The 25219-nt window shown below is 44.4% G+C and overlaps 1 protein-coding gene across 1 annotated transcript; it reads left to right on the top strand.

Annotated features, from left to right (window-relative positions):
• Positions 1-11745: 11745 nt before the first annotated feature.
• LOC117726422 (proline rich transmembrane protein 4) lies at positions 11746-24804 on the top strand. The gene is made up of 3 exons (XM_034526705.1): positions 11746-12775; positions 17303-17440; positions 22745-24804. Exons 1-3 carry the CDS (start codon positions 11746-11748, stop codon positions 24802-24804), a joined length of 3228 nt encoding a protein of 1075 aa, XP_034382596.1.
• Positions 24805-25219: the final 415 nt, after the last annotated feature.

The following is a 25219-nucleotide window of genomic DNA, read 5'->3' as shown; positions in this document are numbered from 1 at the left end:
CCTGCAGCATGTCTTTGGACTGTGGGAGGAAGCCGGAGAGCCCGGAGAGAACCCACGCTGCCACGGGGAGAACATGCAAACTCCACACAGAAGGACCGCTCCGACCGGGAATTGAACCCGCGGCCCTCTTGCTGTGAGGCGACAGTGCTAGCCACTACACCACCGTGCAGCCCCCACGACAACCTCAGTTTACACAAATACATCAAATATAATTCTTCAATTTATTTCCATCCTGGAAACTGATATTCACGCCTTCATCCACCGGTGGAAGAAATATTCAGAATACGCAAGTAAAAGTGTATATACAACAATTAAAAAACAACAATTAAAAACTTTACCTAAGTAAATGCAGTGGAGTAAAAAGTACCGTATTTTACTCTGAAATGTAGTGAAGTATGAATTTAAATACTCAAATACCTCAAACCTGTACTTAAATACAGTGCTTGAGTAAATGTATTCAGTCAGACGTCATCCAAATAACTTTCTTTTAATTAAGAAAATTATTTATTTGTCTAACTGATGTCTTTTTTTTTCATTTGTCTTATTGTAAATCACATAACTGCATTTTTGAAAGATATAAAAATGAAGTGAATTACATATAGCATATATATAATTTGATCTGGAGATGCTGACCCGCATAAAATCTGATGTTTACAATTGTTTTAGATCTTTTCAACCAGGAAATTTAGCTGCTGGAAGCTTTCTGTCTACATTTAGACGGCTCAGTGGGAACATGAAACATCTTCCACCCAACCGGCAACAAGGCCCGGAAAACACAGGGCAAATCATCAAGAGTGTTTCTCTACGTTCTCCCTGATGTTTCTTACATCCCCTCTAACTTCAAGCTTCCCCCTCAAAATGATTGCTGCGGATGTGAGCCGCGGTTGTCATGACAGCGTCATGTGTAGGTGACTGTAAAATGGCTGTGGCGGTTGTGATCGGGTCTTTCCATTCTTTCACATCTAGGCAGCGGAGGCAGTTTTAGGTCATCCATTCACTCACTTTTCTCTCTCTCTCTCTTTCCCCTGGATCTACTCTCCACAGTCATTTGCACCTCCCCCCACCGATTACCTAATATTTTCCAGTAGGCTTCTTGTGTTTTGACCTTACTTACCTTTGATTGCAGTTAGTATTGAATTTCAATTTGGGGTTTATTCATATTTACATCAACGTTAATATGCACAGTTTTGGGCAGGATTTTTGATATCCTGTCATTTGTTTTACATGTAAATATAATATCCTTGTTTCCTGTATTAGCCTTATAGGTTTTGAGAAACTTGCTGGATTTTCTCCGATTAAAAAGAAACACCTAATCCAGGTTTCAGATCTGGTCTGCTAGAGCCTCCCCGACCCTAAATAATGTCAAAAATAAACAGTGACGATCTCTTGCTAACTGCTCCACTCACCAGCCAGTCACTAACTCTGTCAAAACAATGAGCTAAAAGATGCTAAAACGCTCCAACGAGCTGAGGGGGAAGTCCGGTGAGCCCCCTTTACATCACCCATGTGATCAAGTGTTCATATATAAATATAGTTTTAATTGTAAACGTTTGGCTAACAGTTGGATTTGGTCTGCAAACTTGTGCGTGTGTGCGAAACAGATAAAGTCTGAGATCTTCTTTGCCTTGCTCAGCATGATCACTTTCAGGCTCAGTCAGGCAGTAAAAATGTTTTTAAGTCCCACAAAAACATAACCCTCCTAGCCCTCTCTATTCTACATCCACATCATATCTCTTATTCCTGCTAATTCTCTAAATATTCCCCTCATCACAACTCTCTCTGCTAGGAGAAGAAAGCCTCCATCACTCTTCTGTAAAGCTCCAAGGCCCTTTCACCCGTCTTCCCCTTTCTGCACCTCAGACCACCCCCCCCCCCCCCCCCCCCCCACCCCCCGTATTGCTGCCGCACAGATCCCCAGCCTTTCCTTTTTGCATTGTTTCACTGTGGCCCCTATTGTCCAAGCAAAGACAGAAAGTTGTGAGGGAGGGAGGGGAGAATGTGCCCTCTCTGCTCTCCGGGCAGGAGGGGCTCCACCCACATCAGGGTGTGGAAAATACGTTGCAGCTTCCTGCTTTTTTCTCCCATGTCTTTCCTTTTTCACTCCACTCGCTCATCATCATCTGTCAGATTTCCTCCTGGCATCATGTGCCTTCCTCACTCTCCATGCATAGGAGGAAATTACACCAAGCATGTCTGTGTTAAACACACACACACACACACACACACAGCAAAACCGGTGTTGAAAAAATAAGCTAAATCCTGTAAATGAGAACTCTAAAGTTAAACTAATCATGAGTGGATGATGCATTAATTTAGAGCCGTGCGTCTGGCTAATCGGTGGATTTAAGCCCAACATTCACTGACTTTTTTAGCTCTAGATTGGTCTCCACCATCTCTTTAAGCTCTCCAATTGCTAATTGTTCCCACCGTTTGATGCTGAGCAGCTAATGCACAGCGGGGATAGAGCTTTTTGATTGCTTGATCCATGGTTACTTAATCCATTGTTGATATAAAAGTAAAACAAGGACGCAACTCTTTATCTCCCCCTTCCACCTTTCTCCCTCCTCCATGTGAGGGCTTCCATTTGCATTCGTAACATGCTCAGAGGATGTTGACACCTGTCGTCTGAGGGAGGCGCTTTTTTCTTTTTTTTTTTCTTATCCCATCAATCGTCCTCATTGGTATGGAAACCACGTTAAATCCCCAGCAGGTGCATGTAGCTGATGTATTAAACATACGGTCAATGATTACTGATGGCAGGCCCACATCTATACTGGACCCACATGCACAAAAGTCCCATTTGAAATTAATTCGCTGTCCTTGTTTTGAACAATCTGCTATATTGTTAATTTAGGTGTTGCACCGTGGCCACAGAAAATACTAGTTTCTGATTGGTTGGTCGTGAGAAGGGATAGCAAAGATGAAGATGTCACATTATTTATCCCAGGGGCCATTTCCTGTAAATCTCAAGGAAACGCAGATGATTTGTCCATCAAGGTCATCTCCGATCCTCATCTAACGGCCCTAATCGGCCGGATCAAATCTGCAGGCAAAGCTGTCTAAGAACACACACACACACACACACACACACACACACACACACACACACACACACAGACAGACACCCTTTGTCAAGTTTTAAAGTACACATGCCAGCTTGAAACACAATCAGTCACCTTGTGCCGCTTGTTAAAAGAGGTGTGTATTGGATTTCTCCCCTAGTCAGATTGTGTTCGTAGATTTTTTTTTTTTTTTAAAGATTGCATTTACACTGTGACTGCTGCCGCTCCATATAAAGATCTCAATTAATAACACGCCTCAGTCTGTTTTTACTTCAGACATGTTAACATCTGGTGGCAGAAACGCCTGTGGCTACACTCTCTCTCTCACACACACACCCCCACACACACCCCCACACACACACACACAAAGACATGTTTTACATCATGAAAGCAAACTTTTTTTAGCGAATGTTTTTGGGAGACTTCAGGTCGTGACCATGCCGTCACTATTAAAAGACAGCGAAAAGGGCCCTGGGCACGGTCCATATAGATGGCAGAGCCAATAAACTATTGATAGAGTCCATTGTTGTTTTTTTCAATACAAAGAAACTTTCTTTGACCTCCACAATCTGCCATTGTCTGGCACTTTCCGACGTGCTGGAGCCGGCGGACTGTACAGGGAAAGGACATCAGTGTGAAGCCTCACACACACACACACACACACACACACACACACACACACACACACACACACACACACACTGAATTCTTAGTATTCTCTGGGGGACGGAGATCTGCTTCACAGTGTCCTGAAGACGCCAGCCAGACTTGAGAAAGAAGGAAAAGCTCCTTTAACACACTGAAGTCCACGGCCATTAGGCACACTGATAGCACAGGAATATGTGTTAAAGTGCATGATACGGTCCACATGAGGCTATCTTAAATTAGAAGAGGAAGTGTTCTCAGTATCACAGTGGGATAAAGGGGTCGCTTTGATGAGCTCGAAGATAACCTCACAGCAGCAACTAAACGACTATTTTCTTGACTATTTTCTCTACTAATGAATAAAATGTCAGTGAGGTGGAAGATATTCATCACTAATCCCTAGAGGCCACAGTTTTGTCTTCAGCCCGAGACCCAAAACTATTACATGATACCCACCTGTGTAATATTGCATATATATAGATTGTGATGATTTCCGTTTACTTAAGATATTAATTATCTTCGAATCTACTAAGTTTTTTTTGGTCTAATATAAAACGTTGTTAAGTTGTCTTCCCTCAGTTATGTCTTATATTTATATTACTGCAAAGAGCAAATGAAAAATTAAGGGTAATTATTTAAAAAACTGAGCCGGGGCTACACTTAAGATCGTTAATTACAACACATAAGCTCTCAGTCTGTTGTTAGAGCTGTCCTCGGGCTCAGTTTAAAGATCAGCTGGCCCTGTCCCCAAATTCATCACTTTGGAAGACGGACATTTTTTTACAATCTCTCCTGAGATTAGAACGGGAGTTAAGAGAAGCCTGCAGGCTGGAAACAAGTGAACGCGTCTACAGTTATTACATAAATGAGTTTTCTTCATGGCACGAAACCAGACTTCAGACGAAGCTTGCACAATTTTCTAGTGTCTTCAAAAAAAATATGCTGCTTCTAGCACAACATTGTAAATTCTTTATATGTTTGTTCCTTTACCCGCTCAGTTTGGTACAGGATACATACATGCTGTGTAAAACCCTAAGACCTTACAGTATTAGCATATACCTTGACTATTTTTGAAGGTCAGAATAATACAGTCTGTATATTAGGTGTACATCTTCAGACTATACGACCAATCTAACTTCAATCCTTCTGTATAAAAACACGACGATACATTGACTACAAATTAGAAGAAGCAGCAGTGTAGCAAGAAAACTACTCTTTTATCTCACTGGGGTAAAAAAAATAAAGGTGGTACGAATAGCAAGGAGAGTCAAGGTCAAATATGTTATTCAGGCGATGTTGCCTTTGCCGGCGGGACCGAGCCGAGCTGGGGAGGGGGGCTGCGTCACAGGCAGGACCCCACTCAGGAAATTATGTTTCCTTGGACTGAGAGTTCGCTGATTGTTTCTATATTTAGGGGAATTTCCGGGGAATCATAAGAGGCGAAGATCTGGGAAATGTTGTGCTAAAGTTTGTTGCACAACAATAACCCCCCCCAATCGATAAGACACCGTTGATGTCAACGGAGATAAGTCAGCGACGCCCTCTCTGCATCAAAGGTGGGTCTCTTCAACCTCGTGTAAACTCGGGGGTTTGGAAATGACGTGGGTTGTTCTGTGCTTCGGGAGGGATGGAAAGTAATAAAACAGATGCTTTGAAATACAGCTCGGGTCTTATTTTGGAGTTTTGGCAGCCTGGTATCCCGAGGAATTACGCTCATACTGGACGATTCTGTACCTCACAATAATATCCAATGCCATTCGGTGCCAACACAGGAAGTCAATGTGCCGGATATACACGATGGGGCAAAGGGTCTGGAGACTGGGTGGTCGATGGGTGCAGTAGACTAGAGTTCAGCTCCCAGCACTGCAACCATGATTTTTCTTTTTTGCATTATCTCATTTTCCAATCACAGAATATTACTGTTCTCGTCCGCTGATGGGGTTGAATGTTATCATAAGCAAACGGCCAAAACCTCCAAAACGAGGTCTGCGTTGTAATAAATTGCAATTAACCTTTGAAGTTTGACTTGATATGAAGATACGCTTCTATGGAGCGTTGTTGGGTGATTTGCTTGCAGAGCCAAAAAGTCAACATCAGCATTCCAGTTATATTAGGTGTGAATATAGTACTTGAAAACAGCTGCATTCAGATTTTCCCACCTTACAGTGTGTGTGTGTGTGTGTGTGTGTGTGCACATGCACGTGTGTAAAGCCTGCGCATGTAATATTCAGCATGTGTGTTTGCACAACTCTGCTTCCCAGTGTCCGCGGCACTGGACGATCTCCGCTAATGAACAATTTGCTCGCTGAGGTGTGACCACAGGCATTGTAATGGGAGCAACACAGTGGACTGTTGATGCAGTGAGCGAGAGAGATAGAGGTAAAGAGAGAAAGAGAGAGAGAGAGAGAGAGAGAGAGGGAGAGAGAGGGAGAGGGAGAGGGAGAGGGAGAGGGAGAGGGAGGGACACTGGAACTCAATTCCACACAGACGAGCATACACTGGCTCAAAAAGACACTCTCTCCTGCAACACGAACACACACATTGCGAGCTGTGGATTCTCCATCTTATTCCATACGTCTGTGGGTAAGTCATGTTTTCATCTCTCTCTCTCTCTCTCCCTCTCTCTCTGCATGTGTCTGCCAACCAGCCGATCTGCATCTGGGAACAGGGGACGTGAGTATGTGACTCCAATATGCATGCTGTTACACGCTGAGAAACACACTCTAGTGCAGCTGTAGGTAAACACACTGACACGCACACCCATTTAATATGTCCTCGCACACATGTAAGAAGGGCGTGTAGACGATCCGGGTTGCATTGATGTTAGATGATGAAGGAGACCAGGGGGAGTCATCCGGTGGTAAATCAAACAGGAAATGTGTGTGTTGATAGGTGCATTTATTTTAGGAGCGTGTCATCTGGATAAACCAGATCTTTAATTGCCATCAATATCTAAATTGGGATTCCGAAATGATATCCATGTTTAGTACAGATAATATATATATATATATATATATATATATATATATATATATATATATATATATATATATATATATATATATATAGATATACATGCCTTTGCAAGCTTTGATTGTTTGTGTGTGTGTGTGTGTGTGTGTGTGACTGGTGTGTGCGGCACACTCCTACCAGCAAAACAGCACCTAAAGGTGCTCAAATCCCAGGGATTAGCGAGACGTCTTTGGCTTCAGCTGTCACCATGGCAAAGGCAGCCGGTGGAACGCGTGTGTTTGAGAGCATCCTTTGTAGGCAGGCAGGTTCTCCGGCATTCAGCGGCTCTAGGGCTAACACAGGCATTAGCCCAAGGACAATTAATGTCAGTCTCAAGCACCAGGATTATATTTTTGTGAGAAGTCAAAGTGGGGGGTTTAAAGAGGTGGAGGAGAAGAGGCCAGAGCCAAACTAAGCAATGGAAAGGGTAACATTTAGTTTTCACAGAGAAATTATGTTATTAATGCTACTGCTAATGTTCTGAGAGGACTTCTGCATGTGGACACTGGAGTCGTAAGATCGCATGTCAAAGATCTGAGTGTTAAATGACTCAGTTGTAAAGCCTGCTGGACACATGACCTGTTGAGGTCCTGCCTGTGATGCTGCTCATTTGACCAGAGGTTTGTCTATTCTCGGACATGAGAGCAGCTCTCATTATGGTCAATAATGTCCAGGAACTATTGACTGTAGCTGGTTGCACCGTTTCTATCACCGTAGTCAGAGATGGGAGTTCAGAAAATCAACTTGAAAATGGAGGAATTATACAGTTAACCTCGACAGCGGCCGCTGAAACACATAGAGCAGCAAATGCACAAAGCTAGCTGTTACCACCTGTTTCCTGTCATTATGCTATGCTAACCGGCTGTTTGTTGTAGCCGCATATTTACCAAACAGATACGAGAGTGATATGAATGTCTCTCAGCAAGAGATGAATTCATAAGTGTATTTCCTAAAACGTTGGAACTATTCCTGTAAAATGAGTGTGTCCAACAATGGGCAACAGCAATAAGTCGTTGTGTTTTTAAAATAACAAAACAAAAGGTAACTGCACACAATAGGCTGGCATACCATGAAAACATGGCAATACCAATAACCTAAGTGATTCCTATTAAATTACAACATATGGCGTGTACTATCCAATCAATATTTATTGATATAAACATTGTACTGTTGTGTGTAATGATAAAATGAGCCAACGGTAAAATTAATCCGGGAACTTGGAAGTCGATAAATAAGGTCTTAAACAATAAAAAGGTATTTTTCTGTCTGAAACAAGGACATTAACCATCTAAAATATATATTTTTGTTTTAATCTCGGTGGTTCTGTGCACCCCCCTCTCTCCTAAACTGTCACAAGAATTAGCCAGGAACATAATGTTGACTCCATAGATTGAAAGGTGGATAGTCAAACGCTTGGTCGCTATACGCCTTATGAAGCCATTATGAAGTATAATGTATAAAGCAAAATAAATCCTGGCTTGAAGCGGCCAGTCAGATTGAATCTGTGCAGTATTGACATCCCAGCGTAGCGTCAAAGTCAGAAGAGGACAACAGGAAAAAGCCACATGTTTATCTCCTCAGACGGGGAGCCAGAGATCTGTGATATCAGAGAGCTGCGATCGGAACCCAACAAGCACGTGGGAGGACGCGCGTATAAATACAAGTATGCACCTCCATACGGCCACGGAAATAATACCAGAGTGAGAACTAGTGCTTGTAAATATGCACGCCCACACTGCAGATTCACCCACGACGGTAGCCATTTGCAAGGAGGTAAATGACTCTGTCATTGATCCACAAGCACCATGCTTATAGCAGGTTTGTTAAATAGTAATGACATGGGCCACAGTCAATTCGTCTCCATTTGGGAACCCCCCCCTCCTCTCAGTGTAGAGCCTTTCCATTTCAATCAATCAGGAGCGAAGCACACCTCTAATTCAGTCCCTGCCTGTCTCTTTCAACTGTCCTTCCTTCCCTCTCCTCTTCATCTTTCCCTCTCCTCTTCATCTTTCCCTCTCCTCTTCATCTTTCCCTCTCCCGTTAGCTCCAGTGGCCTCAATACGAGGCTTGTAATATCGTCGGCGGATTAATTTAGAACGGAGCATTTTCCATAGAGGAATATGTTACAGCTGATTGAGAACAAGATGGCTGGTGGCCCTGGGAGAAGTGAGAGAGTGGGGGGGCTTCTCGTCAACACACACACACACACACACACACACACACACACACACACACACACACAGACGAAATTGAAAGACAGGAGTCTGTTTACAGAGTTAATGAAAGAGGTTCTGGCAACAAACTGAAATGAGCATCAGGGAGACAGGAGCAGAGTTTACCCTCCTGGACTACGAAGGCCACGACTGAATGTCAATATGGTGGCTTTGTATCTCTCTCTCTCTCTCTCTCTGTCCTATATTGCCCTTGTATTTTGCTCTCTGCTCTTATCTTCTGTCTCTCCTTCTCTTTCCCTGCTCCGCTGAGCACACTACAGCAGCAGGCCACCGTCTTTGTCAGGAGCAGCGAGACAAAACGGCAACGAAATAATGGAGGGTATAGCTTGTAAATTCCCCCCAGACACTTTTTATGGTTCCCCTTCCACTTGCTCCGTCGCCTGTCAAACCAGACAATGCCTTCTCTAACGGACACGCATTTGAGTGTGATGACAAGAAAGTTAAAGGCCCATTCTGGAATAGAGTAAAGCAATAAGATGTGTTGTGGTTTTTGATTCATGGCTAGCACTGTAGATGGTGTGTGAGTTTGATTGCTTGTTTGTTTACAAATAAATGTATGACGTAATTGAATAATTAACATTAGCTCTACAATACTTCTGAACATTTATTTACATGATAAAGCTGCTATTACGCTTTATTTATTAATGGCTTACATGACTAGGTGAACATGAAAGTGGAAGTTTGAAGTGACAAACCCGCAGATAATTATGTCACTCTCTGCAGTTTCCCTTCTAAGGAGCATTTTAGTGTCTTTTTCAAGTTCAAAGAAGAGGGGTAACCAGATTCCAAAATGCTAATAATGCTTTATAATAATAAAGTATCTGCCGGATATGTCAGCATTCCACTGTTTAATGACAAGTTCACCACATCAACTTGAAGGGGGATTATCCGGTTGTGTTGTTTTGTGTTCGGAAAATCCGGACCTTGAAAACTATGAATGTGTATATTCCCGCGATTGATCAACTAAATAAATTTGGCCCAGAACTGCACGTGTGATGTTGTATTGAAAAATATGAAGATATATCATCATTCTGATTCTGATTGAGTGATTCTGCAATCAAAATAGACTGGAAGTCATACTGTGAAGTGAAGCGTTTTGTGCGCTCTACACGAGTTCCCTTTTACCGCGCTGTTACTGAGCTGAAGGGATACAGAAGTGAACTGTATTCCCTTTTCTTACATAATTTATCGGTTACGCATCAAATCAACAAAAAGGCAATTAAGGATAGAAGATCATTTGCCCAATAAGCTTCCAAATAGATGAACATGTTTCTATACATAATACGATAAACTTGGAAACTCAACAAAACAGCATTTAATCGTTTCTTAGCCTTTTGTGTAATCGTTTTAGAAAGAGCTGTCAGAATATCTTGAAGAAGCCTAGAAAGTGTGCTTTTGTGGGTGTGTGTGCCTCGCACAGAAGAGTACACGTGGGCGAGCGAGCACACGATTGCACTACGATACAGAGTCAGATCCGAAATTCATCGACAATAATATCTCTGCACGTATGAAACGTGACTGTGTGTGGGTTGGTTGGCGCGAGTGGGAGCTCTCAGGCGTCTAAAAACAACCCCACCTCATTGGAAAAACGGATTTTTCATGCTGCTCAGTCAAAATGCCAAAACTAGGGAGTGTGTGGGAAGTTTTATGCTTGACCCCCCACTGGTAGTCAGTCTTCATATCCAGGCATCTGACTGTGTATATAGGCTCGTTTCACCCCTCCAGGTGGGAACGGAGGAGGAGACGGAAGGCAAAGTCCCTGCCTGAGACTCTCATGGCAGTGGCTGATGGATCTTGAAAGAAAATAGCAAGAACGAGAGAGAGAGAGAGAGAGAAAACTGCCGTGGATTAGAGGGGGATAGTGAGCTGGTAATAAACTTGTCAGAGAGGCTGACAATGCAGGAAAAGTGTGAAATAACATTCATGAGGAGAACGAGAGCAGGAGAGATCTTCACTCTGATAGCGGATTTGTGTGAATATTTATCTTTTTTGTTCTCTCTCTCCCACACAAACAGATCTTTCTCCCTCTGCTTTTAAAGAACAAATAAATCTGAGATTGAAAGAAGGCGAGGCCGAAGCGAGGGGGGTTAAGTACGGCTGGAGCATACAGGTTGTTGTTCTCACGGGGTAAATTCCTTTGGCGCTCCAGTCTTTTCACTGAGGCAACAGGCAAGTGACTTTGAACCACTCGGTGCTCCACAAAAGAAAAAGAGGTCCCCCTCTATTCTTATGTTGGCAACCCGGACACTAATTCACTACCCCCCCCCCCCCCCCCTCCCCAAGCACACACGCACACACATTATTTCTTCACTATTCTCTGAAAAGAATACATATGGATGGAAGTTCTTTAAGTTTTAAGTTCTTTAAATGGTCAGTCTGTGTAGCCGCCCGATCACTGCGACACAGCATGACATAAATATTGACCACCACATCTCACAGGACACCACTAATTGCGGGGTGCTCCATAATACTTAAGCTCTCGTTGTGATTTGTGGTGGGTGACATATTCTTTTTAGCATGCTAACTTCAGCGGTGGCATCGTTTCTATACTGTACTTCGCGATCTGAAAAGCAGGTCACACTCAAGAATGTCATACGAACAGATGCTAATTCTATCAAGTTTTCGCAACTTCAAATTTAGCTGGTGGAGAGTGGATGGAAAGTGTGTCACACTGTGTCCTGTGTGTTCTTGTCTTTTAGGCCATTTTGCCGGAGAGCGAGCCAAACCCCGCCTCAGGGAGCAGGAGAATGGAGAACAACATGTGAGCGACCCAATGCGCCACTGTCGACAGCATGCTTCGCCTCCTCCAGACCTTGGCTTTCTGCTTCTGGTGCTTCTTGCTACTTCAAAGGCAGGCTGTGGCTGACGAAGAGGCCCTCTGGGGACCGACGCCATCAAAAGATAACCCACCTGAAAGCTCTTACTGGTGGACCCCGTCTCTGCCAAAGTTCCCTTCCATTCCGTTCCCTCCCTTCCGTATACCCTTTTTACGTTCGGACGTGAACGATGAGTCTGCCGAGTTGACCACAACCACCAAAGGGCTGACGGAACCAATCAATCGCTTGCAAGACCACTTTGGTTCAGGGGACGAAATTATTTCTGAGGCCTCTGAACCACCCACGACCTTGAGTCAGGGGCTCCTAACCAGCGTGACAAAGACAGGAACAGAATCACTTCCCACGGGGACATCGGATTCTCCACACAGCAGCATAGCGCAGAGCGACAACGAAGCTCTTGTTTCCGACTCCTACTCTCCCACAAGCAGTTCTATCAGAAATACTCTGGTCACCAACAGTCCCACCGGCACAAGCACTTCAGAACAAAATGCAACACATACCCACCCACCGGGGGGCCCCGCAGCAGCCACAACGCAACCGCTCCCAGAGCAACGCACCGATAAGGAGGCTGAAGATTTTACAGAAACAATCTTTTTGACAGCAGAGGCAGAAACCACAGTTCCCGCTGCCTTGACATGGGCACCAGCCCAAACCACAACGACTGCCCCAGGACTGGTGGAGATCACTCCAACCAGCGGACACCCTCTGGTTCCTGTTACCCCCTCTACGTCCGCAGAAACCACGTTTGTCAGAAAACCACAAGACTCGACTTTTGGCATTACGCTCCATGCTGGAGGAGCCACAATGACAGAACGTCACCCCACTCAGAGCGAGGCTGATCTGGGCTCCTCTGAGGCCAGGTCAGGGCCCATGGAGGAACAGCCGGGGGCAATCACCACTGCCATGGGGATCGATCACAAACTAGTGCCGGAATCCATAACAAGCACAACTCAGAGCCAAAGGGTTAACTTTCCAATAGCAGGAGGTAAGCAAAGTTAAACCAATCAATAGTGGCTGGATTGACTCTGTAGATGTGATCCATCATGGGCAGGCAGGTCTTAAGTGTTCAATAGCCGGCTGTCAAAAGGCTGCAGACCGTTTGGCTCGATGGAAGACATTTCTGAGATGGTGAGTAGTCAAATGTCCGATATTAGCAGAAAGTCCAGATCTTGTTGAAAACCTGTCAACACTCATTGGGCACAATTCTGGAATCAACAGTGACACGTGATTGTGTATTGGAAATGCTGTGCACCTTGCTCAGAGAGATCATCATAAAGGTATAGTTAGGATTGTTTGATATAATGAGGTAGTCTATTACACTGTGTACTAATCCTGTCTGAGTTGTTGCACAATACAGCATCTTTATTAGATTTCCAACGCTGGCTTCCCGCAGACTTTGAACGATTCAATAAAACGGTCCCATCACACACAGAAGATGGAATGAAGCTTAATTTAAAGCATCAAAATCTTTTGTGCAATCGATGGATTGTTAAAAAAAAATCTTTATTTGATTGATTGTTGTTGTTGTTGTTGTTGTAGTCGTTAACTAAGTGAGTTTTGCATTTCACAATCGCCACCAGTGAGTAATCTCTACCAATCCACCCCCCCCAAAAAACTATATTTAACAATCTTTAATGAGTTTAAAAGCCGCAGTTCCACTCCCAACATTTCATAAGCCATTACCTGCTCAATGGGGGTTTTGTTCTCTATGAAAAAGGGAAAGATGATGAGCTAAAACAGCTACTGGTAGCCAGGAGGTTTCAGAAGACTAACACGACATTGAGGCAACGCCTCCTTCTTCAAAGCCCATCCCCCACTGGTGGCAGTCTGGTTTCTGTATGCCTAATGAATCTTCAGAGGAAGGTCCTCCTGCAGGTTCAGACGCATCCATCATGTAGGGTCAACAGGTCGGGCCAGAAAATGATGAGTCGATTATCCTCTGCCGGGGAGGTTCGGTGTCCTGGTAAAACCATAATTGTTTGGTGGGTGTATACACACAGTCTGCAATATTTAGGACATTAATATTCTATTGATTAGCGTATGTGACAAAATACTGCCATCCCACCAAATGTTCCATTAATAAGAGTAAAAATACAATCTTTGAAATTCAAATAAGTTCATAGATACTCACACAAAGCATAATGATAAAAATAATAATAAAGCGATCGTAGTAAAATTAAAGAAAAATACAACACCTGTTCCATAAATGTACCTCTTAAAATACTTCTTTTCTTTTTTAATGCCAGTAAAGATTTCATAAGACACTACCTTTTGAGTGTTTTTGAGTGTTTCAAGGACTTCTTTTTCCTGTGAAAAGCCTGAGATCAGCTACTAAATGGACCTTGAAATTAGATTGTTTAGACGACTGCTGTCTTCAAGGACAAAGATGGGCTTTGAGACTATACGCTCTTGGATATTTACAAACAGCAATGTATTCTGCACTATATCCAAAAAGAGGTCCTTAGTAAAAAAACAAACAAAGCAATTGCAGCTATTCCCACATGCTGCTTGAATTGAAACTGGCGATGTTATGTCTACAGCGCATGGTGTTGTGTCTGCACTTGTTTTCGGTTGTGCATCGTGTGGCGGCATACAGAAAAGATAGGGGTTTGTCCTGAGTGTGTGTGACCATGTATCAGTATTCCAAACGCACACTCAGCAAAACCACCTCCACTCCACTGGGACCATTCGCTCGCCAGTCGCTGTTCGTAGAGGCTGAACATGCTTCTTGCCATTTAGTCTCCTCCCTCACTTTGCAATATGTGTGCCTGTACAAAACACAAACAAATCCCTGTCACTTTCTTTTCCATGGACGGACATGTCAGCTACGGCTGCTTCGAAGGGTGAACATGTCCTGACAGGGATCAGAGAAGCTTCTAGTCATCCAGCTGCAAAATTAAAAAACGAATACATAAATGTGGCGGCTTTTTTTTTTTTTTTTTATGCACCCTTGTGGTCTGCTCGGTGTGGCATTGCGCTGGAGTCTTGCGGTGTTTAGATAATCCCACCGGAGACTAATATGACAAATGGAAGCACGGCACTCCACGCATTACCATACATTATCCCAAACGTGAACATTCGCTCCGTGTGTGCTGTAATGTAACATCTTCACAAGCGAGTGGGTTTTCATTGATCGAGACGGCGTTTGCTATATGTGGCGTTGCCCTTGAGGAGGCTGTGAGGTGTAAAAAAAATATATATATATTTGAAAACAGCAACGCTCTCCATCCGTGTCAAATCCTCTACTGAGGGACACTCCAACGTCTGATAGCAAGGGCGATGATGAAAAGAGAAAGCAGGAAGAGTCGTGGGCGTTGAAAATGGAGGTTTTCCAAAAACCTCCCAGATAGCCACAGCTGTAAATTTACTTCCAAAAAGCTCCTTCTTTCCCCTCCTCCCACCTTTTTGCATTACTGCATGTTGTACTAATAGGCGGCGGCTAGACTGGACCCTGAACGCACTCCATTACCTGCAAGGATATATTGTCCCTCTGGTCCAAGCACTATACCGAACAGCTAAAGCACGAGCGTCCACAGATTAATTGATTAAGGAAATGGATTTAACGCGCACAGCATGTGCCATGAATATCTAATGCCCCTGTGTAGAATGGACATGGAAAAGGGGCTTACATGCAAATCAAAAAACGGTTAATATTATGTTAATCTTCTGACTCATTTGGTCAGACAGAGAGTCTGCGAGTTAAAATAAAAAAACAAGATGGATGAAGGCTGTTTGTTTTTAGGATTTTCACCCACAGCTCTCCAGCTGAGTAAACCTGGCTAACGCAAATTTGCAAATATAAAACAATCTGGATTATTTCTCACCTTTAGTCAGACTGATTTTTTAAGTGTAATGGAGGTTTGAGAATGATCCCTTCGTAACTATCTTGAAACTGAGCCAAATTAGCAGCAACGTGATGCAATTTTCTGCAAGTACATTTGAGATGCTATCCAACCCACTCCTTTTCTGTCTTATCACTCTTGGCTCATTGTGTTTGTTTCCAAACCCACATGTTCTTTCCCAAACTCACTCGGGGCCTGCATAGATTATACAGGGTGTAACGGAGTGCAACATCATCTTTTTATTTATATATATATTTCTGGAAGCTGAAGATAATGAGGAGCCTCTGAAAAACGATACACTGTGAATTACTACCCGGCCAAAATGCCCATCAATGCCTCAAAAGTGTTGCCCATTGTGGATTCTACTTTAAATTCAATTCAGGCTGTATCTCTGGATGAAACTTCAATAAAGAAATATCCATTCATAGCCTGAGGTGAAGAAGGAAAGATTCTTCTTCAACTAAGAATCAATGCAGAGAACGTCTTACTTTAAGGTCATGGAGGCTAAAATAAATGATGTGTCTCCTAATAACGTAAACAGTGAAATGGCAATTCAGCGTATAGGTGTAAGTGTTGAGCTATTCAATAAGTAAAAAATCGCTTTTATCCCCTTTTTGCTTTTATTTTGCTGTGTCAGCAGAGTCTCTGAAAATCTGGTGTACAGCGTCTCGATTCATTTGATCAACCAACAACGGCTCAACGGTACAAACTAAAAAGGTTGTGACAATGTGTGACCATGTGTAGCTTAAACTATATAACAACACTGATTTGTAGTAGAATAAATATCTGTGATGTGTTGGGGTCAACAGCGCAATAACTCAGATTTTTGCTTCGGAGACCTTGAAAAACTTACGATTAACTCGGGTGCTGTGAGCATGACCTAGATTATACCGTGTGATAGTAGCTTGCGTGGCCTCCTTGCTGGTTCTTTTTTCTCCCCCCGCACTCATTATTCCCCCCACTAGCCTGGTGCCTCCGCGTCTTTTATTAATAATAATTCTGAAGTTATAAACTAGCACTGCACCTGCTATCCCTGGCTTCGTCACGCAGTCAGCTCATCAGTCCCCCCCCCCCCCTCAACAGATTCACTCCCTGAATATTGTCTCATCTGGTGTCATCATTCATTTATAAGTGTGAAGCACACAAATGCTGTGCAGAGGGCCGACTGTGGACACTGTAGTGTGTGAGTGAACCAAAGGGTAAAGAGGGTGATGTGGCTCTGTCTCAGAGCCAGTGATTTATGTCTCTCGCTTTCTTTCTTTCTTTCTCCCTCTGAGCTTGTCATGAAACGGGTCTGGATTTGTGATGGACTGCAACGTACACACACTCACAAACATGCACACGCACACACACACCAGGATGTCAATGTAATTAGACTACAGAGAGCCAGACTACTGAGCTATGGATGACTGGCTACAACTAAGTGGACGATGGTCAATCTATTTGACATAACTGGGTTAAGAAATATAGTCCTTCCATGTTTTTCAGTGTGAAGCCTCAGACACGCTTTGAGCAGAGAGCGCAGAGGGTTAAACTTTCTCTTGGCAGGCTCCAAACTTGCTAATCTGTCCCCCGATTATTTGAAGCGACCGTGTGACTGTTGTTCTTTAAATTGCGGTCGTGATCAATTTGAGATCGCTTCGGAGGTTAAACTGCACGTGTCTTCCCAGAGCCGCCAGGCAGCAGAGAGGATAAGGAGGATGAGGAAGGTGTGGTCCCTTCAGCCGACGGGGATAGTGACACCGAGTTGGCAGACATTTCCACGCCGTCCACCAAGCTGCTGACCACGTCCACGCCACAGAGCGCAGGTGAGCAAGCAAATCCCTGGAGATATAAACAAACACTTATTGCAGAATTGCATCCGTGTTCAGCTTGTGTTTGTTAGGAGGCGCCGCCGAATGCACCGCCGTCGTGTAGCTTTTTTCAGTACCGGTCAATCTGTCAGAAGGATGGGAGAAGCAATTACCCTGCATCCTTTGCCTGAAGCCACTAATTGCTTCCAACGGGAGGCGAAGAACAGCTCATTCAAGCTGTTATTTTGGAGAACTCCCGAGAACAGAAGAGACAGGGAACAATGCCACCCGATAGACAAATGTGTCTCTCAGCAACATAGTCATTGATCCGGTACATTTAAATGAAAAGTTGCTACACACATCTGTTTCAGTGAGTTTTATAGTCTTAATTCTGTTTTGGAATCTATTCATGAAGGCAATGTGTCAAATTGTTATTATCACAAATGTATTTAACAAACATTAATCCATTTTTCAATAGTTTTCAGGGGTAACACTGGAGGTGTATTGCTCAAGGTATTGTGAATTTTTTGGTTTGGGAATTATTGACGATAAATTAAGAATATCACCAGAATTAACCTTTTAAAGGTTCTCTATGTGATAATTAAAGCATTAATAGCATCAAACAACACTTTTCTAAGTGAAGATATAGTGGAGTAATATCTAGCGGAGCAGAAATTAAGTCACTCCCCCTCCGTGTGTGTTGTAATCCGAGGTGCTGCCATGTTTTTGTGACCGGGACCTTGTGCCTTTTAGTGCATTGTTCGTGCATGTGAGCGCGGCCCGCTGACTAGCTCATGGCCGCCAGTCTGCACTGCCCTCAATAAGGCGTTTTACTGCTGACCAGTAATGTTTTCTTGATTCTTCCAACAAGTGCTTCATGTCCCTTACTCCGGTAACTGTGCATGCTGGATCTGACCCCGTTGATTTTCTTGGAAGTGCACGTGCTCGCGCTGGTCGTCAAAAAAAAAAAAGGCGAGACGAGAGCACGCGCAGCTTTGGGCCAGATGACTTTGGCCCAAAGCTGAACCTATCTTAGGACACGGATTAGCTAAATTGTATATGACTCATATCTTTAATCAGTAATAGGCTAAACTGCTTCTTAGACCCCCCCCCCCCCCCTCTCCCAAGCCGGTTAGCTCTCAGCACAGTTGCTGTTGTTAGCGCTGTTAGCTGCTAGACGCTAGCTCAGTGTGGAGGCCATAGAAATGCCCAGAATTTTGTACTGAGCCCGTTTATGAAAACATGATATATCATTATATTCTATTATGTATTAGGCTATCATCCTAAACTTCTGGTAGAACGCGTTAATTAAAAGATCCACTTTCAGCCCAGTTCTCAGGAGCAGATGTAACCCACATTACCTTGCCCAGAATAGCAGATGTCGTCAAGTGATGTTCAAAAATAGATATGTCAAATGTGCCACTGGCTGACGATGGGGAGCTACGGGTCTCTTTCTATCTTGGTGTGTCACAAGTGAGTGAGTGAAACGATAACGTTAGTAGTCTGTCTGCTTGCCTTTTGCTGCCTAAAGCAAAGCTCTAATGTTGGTAACATTGACAGCACATAAACAGACGTACTGCTAGCATACAAACTCTCCAATTTGCTTTAATGGACCCACAGCAGGTGTTTTGGATGCAGATGAACCCTGCACACAACTGGCTTCTCCTCAGTATGCACGATATATAACTTCTCCGTGAGCTCCCCATAAATTGCTTTTTCTGAGGTGAGCCAAATTGAAAATGACGGCAATCAGATGAAAAACTACATGGAGCACTCGGTTTCACGATGCAGACGCAACACGCATCCAATTAGAAGATGAGTGCGTGGGGGTTGTCGCTCAATTCAAACCAGAGGAATCCTTCACCTTTATTACATTGGATGGTCTGCGGATTAAGATGCTTTCGGTGAGACCTTCTACGATTTACTAACAAAACCTAAAGAAATGAAGACACAGTGCACTAATAGTGTTTCCACTGAGACCGAACTGAAACCGATCCTCAAAATTAACGATTTCTGAAGCAAGTCGTCTCATGTGGGTTTAATGATTTTCAGACAGTTTTTGTTAATTTATCGGTCTGTATTAATTATTAAGAGAATCATCTTAAGAGAACTCTAGGATCTTAACTTCTTTTGATTTAAACTGAATCTTAGATCAAATATTCACAGTAATCATCACTTATTTGCAAAGAAAGGTCAGAAGAAGAAGATTGCCATGTGGTTTAAATGAAACCTATAGATGGTGAGCATGGTAAACAGCGGCCTGTTAGCACTGTGAGTGTGTTGCCATGCTAGGGTTAGCATGTTGCTGTGCCTAAGTAGCCCACTACTGCCTCTGTCCAATATTCACTCTTATTTTATCTCAGCTTTTATTCAACTCCAGAGAGAAACATCTCAATGCTCCACTATGTCCCCCAGCTGGTCCCTAACTGTGTCTGTCTGTCGTTGAGTAGTTAGACTACAGTCAGTGGAACTCATATTCCAGTCTCTAAAGATGATATTTTAGCCTTTTTTATTAGTTAAAATGACCTCTGAGTCTGTGTCCGCCGGCACTTTGCTTTCACGTCTGTGTCTGTCTACTGTTGATGCGTGTACTGTCCCCAAGCGTGGACAGACTCGGTCCCACAGGAATGTGTCAGATGACCGGGGAACATGCATTGCAACGCAACGTATGCTACACATACAGAAACCCCGTGCAGGCCGCTCAGATGTGACACAATATGTATCGACTTAAACATGGCACTAATTCAATACCCGTCACGCTTTCCACACGGCCTGACGGGCATCCCAAAATCAACGCCACGGCCCTGGAAAAGAAAACAAACAGACAGACGAGTCATTGGCACGACACTGTGCTTGTGAACCCCACCTACTTTATCAGCGGCCCCTCACATTCAGAACGCCTGCAGCTGTGTGTTTATTTTACACTCCGGCCACATTTCCCACACCGCTACTTACTGTCTGTTTTGATAGGACGACATTGTCGGCACGAACAGTGAAACAGTGCAGGTTTATTGGAGCGCTGACATAGTTAATGACCTCATTTCAAGCTGCTAATGTTATAACTTTCAACAAACCACCTCCGGGCACTTGTGATTTTTAAACCAGTCACTGCGTTTATAATTCAGTCCTTCCTTCCTGGCATATTAAATGTCAATATGGAACAGTATGTTTAGTCCAGCTGCTAAACAGACTTAATGACGGCACTGCTTGCAAGTTCCCGGCAGAGCAGCAGCGTGTGAATGTGTGAATGCACATCTGAATGTACTGACCGACGTTCACACATATATGGTGTCTTATTCTCTTCCCTGCCATATTGGATCATAACAATATAGCCTAGTGGGGCACTGAAGGATCATTGTGAGAACGATGCACAAGGGAGCCATCTCAACAGCATTTCAGCTTTTGCGTTTTAAGGGTTTAATTTTACTTTTTTTTTTTTTTCCATCCACGTGATTCCTCCTGTTGAGGATGTGATGAAGCTTCAAAAGACAGCTCAGGATGTTTGAAATAAATCTGCTGTGTCGTGCGTAAAAGAAGCACCAGCCTCTGACAGTGCGGTCATATTATTTGCTCGAGGCTTGACGTTTTCATCACAACCTGGGACAGTGATTCAGCTCTGGGGTCAGGAGAAAAATGATAAAGACTTGGTCAAGAACAGGCAGACAGCAGGGGCAGCGCGAACGCACAACAAAATCCTCTTCGGGATCGGAGGCAGGAAGAGAGCAAGGCTTTGTTCAGCTCCAGTAGGAGCACACATAGACACAAAGTGCCATTTCGTTCTCCACCATAGAGCTACAGACACATGTTAAGCATAAAGGAAACCGCAGATGCCATGCATTGGGTCTAAGCATAAAACATAAAGCATAGGAAGAGACTTGTAATAATCAGGGCAGTCAGAAATCTGTCCCGGTTTAAAAATAACAAACCCACCTATGGGAGTTTCCCCTTTTTTGAAAGCTGGTGTTGAAGGGAAATCATAAACAAAGGAGCGAATTGGGGGACCAGCCCAGGGTGGGATGGGAAAGACAAGAATACGACACATAAAAAAAAAAAAAAAAACATTAAAAAAAACCAGATGATAAAGGCTTAAAACAAAAATGCACACAACCACATAGATCCTGCTTTTAGTTTTATGCAGGACACAAATTAGACATCTTCAATACGCAAAGAAAGTTTTGCGGTGCTGCCGTCTGCACATTTAAGTTCCTATACTGGCTCAAAGAATCACCACCAGATATAATGTATTCTCCAGACTCTCCCCCCCCTTATTTTTTTCATTACGACATTGCTTTTGGGCTGTGAACACCAACATTTCTACACAACAAATAAGTCTCTAATCTCACACAGACAACATATTACACATAAATATATTTATGAACGCACACCTGCATGGTGTGTGAATTACTGTGCTGTCAGTTTATTGAGGTGCATTTGACACCTGGCTCTTAGGAGTGATTGTGTATGTGCAAATGCTTTTAAAATGGTGATGGTATTTTGCTGCCATCATTAGACAGAAGGTCTAAATAGGTTGTTGTTTTTTCTGCGGTGGAAAGATAGCGTGTGCGTGGTGATGTTTTGTGAAAAAGATCAAGGTCACTGATGCGAAGCTCGTTGATGTGGAGACAAGGGGGCTGACAAGTCTTTTAGCCCATCTGTGAGGCATTAGGCTGTGTGACGCCACTTGTGCAACGTCCCGTTCAAGTCATCCTCCAGTAATTGAACTACATAAACATGTACGGCCCAGATGAGCTTTGCAGGCGTCTCTGTTGATCACGCAAACACACACATGGTTACCCTTTAGTTTTTAAAAGCTAAACCATTTCCTTTGCGGTGCTAAAACATGTCGAAGACAATCATAATTAACTTTACTTGCATGGAAACTCCAGATGGCTTACGTCGTAATGCAAGACAAAACCAGCTCTGTGGTTCTGAGGGTGGCTGTTCTCTAACACACACACACACACACACACACACACACACACACACTCACACACCCTTTGATTTGGGTCCCGCTCAGTAGGAAGTTGCCTTCCTACAAGCTTCTAAACAGGATTAGCACATTAGGCAGAAAGCACGCTTTCACTCTCCTGGAACTGAGCCAATGTCTTCTATGGCTCAGAGAGTTTGAACCTTGATTAAATGCTTCGGTGTATTCTCATTAGTGGACGATTAGTATGCTTTTAAGAGAATGAAAAGTAGATGATTACAGTTTTTTGCAATTTCCACGTTTTTTTTATTTTATTGTCTCATTTCAATTACTCACTCAAATATTATTACCTTGTATTTAATGCAAATTTGATCTTTTATTTCCCTCCCCAGAAACCACCGATATCCCTGTGCCCACTGAAGACTGGATGTACAACCAGGTGGACAGTGAAGCCACCTTGCTTCCAGACTGCAATCAAGAGCGCTCCGGGATCTGCAACGTCTCCGACACCTGGGACTCAACCACCTCCACGGACGTCAAGCCCACCACACAAAACACCACTGCCACGAACCAATCGGCCAGCCCCTTCCTGATCCCGGCCCCACCCATGTTGGTGCCGCTGTACACCGACTGGAACAGTGCCATGGCAGATTGGGGCCTGGCCTGGGAGGCGCACGTCTACGGCGCCGGTTGCGTCTTTGCGATGCTAACGCTGGCCTCGGCTCTTAATCTGCTCTGCTTGCCTCTGCGGTGCCCATCCGGCTGTGGCTACTTTGCCCTGGTCAGTCTGTTTCTACTAGCCGCTGGTTGCACCAGATCTTTCTCCCTCCTGTACGACGCCTATGGCCACCAGGACCGCTTAGCCTCTCCGGAAGCCTCACTGATCCTCTACGAGGCACCGTTTCCCTGCTTGACTGCAGCATTCGGTCTGGTTTTCCTTCTCCTCTCCATGAGGTCAAGGATGCAGCTCTCCTACTCAGCTTTCCAGAGACCCTGTTTCCTGGCCTGCCTAGTTGCCGTGCACTTTGGTGCTGCATTCGGACCGGTGACATTACTGAAGTTCTACCAGCAAAAGCCTCCCCACTGCCTCTTTCTCTCACTCATCTCCCGTGGGACCTTTGTTGCACTGGCCACATTTCTGTCCGCAGCCTATTTCGTGTTCTACATCTACGTGCGGGCAGATTCGAAGCACATCTACCACCTGAATAACACGTCTCCGACACCTGCTGAACGATACAACCGCTGCCCCTTCGCCGAGAGCCGCGACTGGAACCGGGCGGCTGGAACCGTTTGTATTTCAGCATTGTTTTGTTTAGCGTGTGCGGGATTGCAGTTGTATGCAATGCTCAATGCTATGGGTGTCACGGGGGGAGAGGAGGTCTTTCACCCTTGGCCCTGGTGGGCTTTCCAGTTTAGCTGCAGACTATGTGAGCTCGGGGTTTGTCTCACCTTAGCCTTGGTGGTAGCACAACCGGTCTACTGTTCTGACCACCTCCCATCTGCAGGAAGCTGCTGGACAGAACTGTTGGCGTCCAAGTCGCCCATCCTGCCTGGGAGCTACCAATGGACCCTGAGCCAGCAAGAGAAGCTTGCAATCGTTGATACCGCTGGGCTTGGAGAGATAGAGAGCCTTCCGCTTTACACTCTGGTGGATGAGAGGCTTGGTAGCAGTCTTAACGGCCTGGACCTCCTCTACCACAGCAACCGGGCCTTGGCATACCGAGACCTGGACTTGGATTTGGACTTGCAGGGTTCAGGAAAACCCGTGAACGGGGGATGCGGAGAACCCTCAGGTGGATCCTCGTTTACCAGTGACTCCACCACAGACCTGCGGCCACCTTCGCCCATCAACTTGCGTCGCAGCATAGACGAGGCACTCTTCAGTGAGGCCCTATTTCCCATGAGCCTCTTTAGCCCTGCCAGGCCTCTTCGCTGCAGTGATCTATCAATAAACAACCACTGTGCACTTCAATGCAACGGCCTCTGTGATCCCCTCTCGGCCGACCCTGGCCTTTATCGAACCTCTTCCTGCGTGGAGATGACCTCGCAACCCCAGCCCTCTTGCGCCGAATCTCACGGAGACACCTTTGAAGGTGCTCCGACATCTCCCTCCCTGTCCTCATCCTCCAGCTGCTCATCTCCTGAACGTTGGAGGGGCAGCTCGTCCTCCTGTTCCCTCTTCAGAGATTCTTTCGGAGGCTCATCACTGGTCCTCTGTCCAAGCCTAGAGAGACATGGTCAGCAGCATCTCCAGCAAGGGGGCGTGAGCCATATGGCGTCCTCGGGCCACACTGACCCACAGAGGCACTATCATACACTTGGTGCGGCCTCACAAGAGAGCCTGGACCTGGACATGTCGTCTGAGGCAGACCGCTCCGCGCAGGAGGAGTTCATCGGCGTTTGCAGACAAATCGATGCTTTGAGCATCTGCAGCGAGACTATTGATTTATAAAAAAGGACAGTGTGGTCAAACAAGGGTTACATAGAGGAATTATTAAGAAGGATGTCAGAAGGGTGACTGTCAAGGTTTTTTTTTTTACAGCCTATTTGGTAGTGCACGGTAGCTTTTGCTTGCACCATAAAACCTATAGCTGCCAAAATAAAGCTTTTGGAGGTTTGATGAGATTTCTTATGTGGTAATTAGTGGATGTCTAAGAGGGTCTAAGTGCCAAGAATGTAAAAAAGCCAAAAGGTCATTTGTAACTTTTACATGTTTGATTAAGGCTGGTGAAGTTTGATACAGTCAAAAGAATAGCGAAATTTTATTGAGTGGGTAAAATCTATTTGTACAAATGTTTTTATTGCATTCCGACATTCCAAATGATAGTACTGTACTGTGACTAAAATTAAGCACTTATTAAATACTA

Source organism: Cyclopterus lumpus, chromosome 23 (genome assembly GCF_009769545.1).
Source record: "Cyclopterus lumpus isolate fCycLum1 chromosome 23, fCycLum1.pri, whole genome shotgun sequence".
Classification (NCBI taxonomy): Eukaryota; Metazoa; Chordata; class Actinopteri; order Perciformes; family Cyclopteridae; genus Cyclopterus; species Cyclopterus lumpus.
The sequence above is the reverse complement of the archived record's forward strand: the minus strand, read 5'-3'. Positions and strand labels throughout refer to the sequence as shown.

Coding starts and splice junctions, on each gene's coding strand:
- LOC117726422 (XM_034526705.1), top strand. CDS start 11,746: ATGCTTCGCCTCCTCCAGACCTTGGCTTTCTGCTTCTGGTGCTTCTTG. Junction 12,776..17,302: donor TAACTTTCCAATAGCAGGAG/GTAAGCAAAGTT, acceptor GTGTCTTCCCAG/AGCCGCCAGGCAGCAGAGAG. Junction 17,441..22,744: donor GTCCACGCCACAGAGCGCAG/GTGAGCAAGCAA, acceptor TTCCCTCCCCAG/AAACCACCGATATCCCTGTG.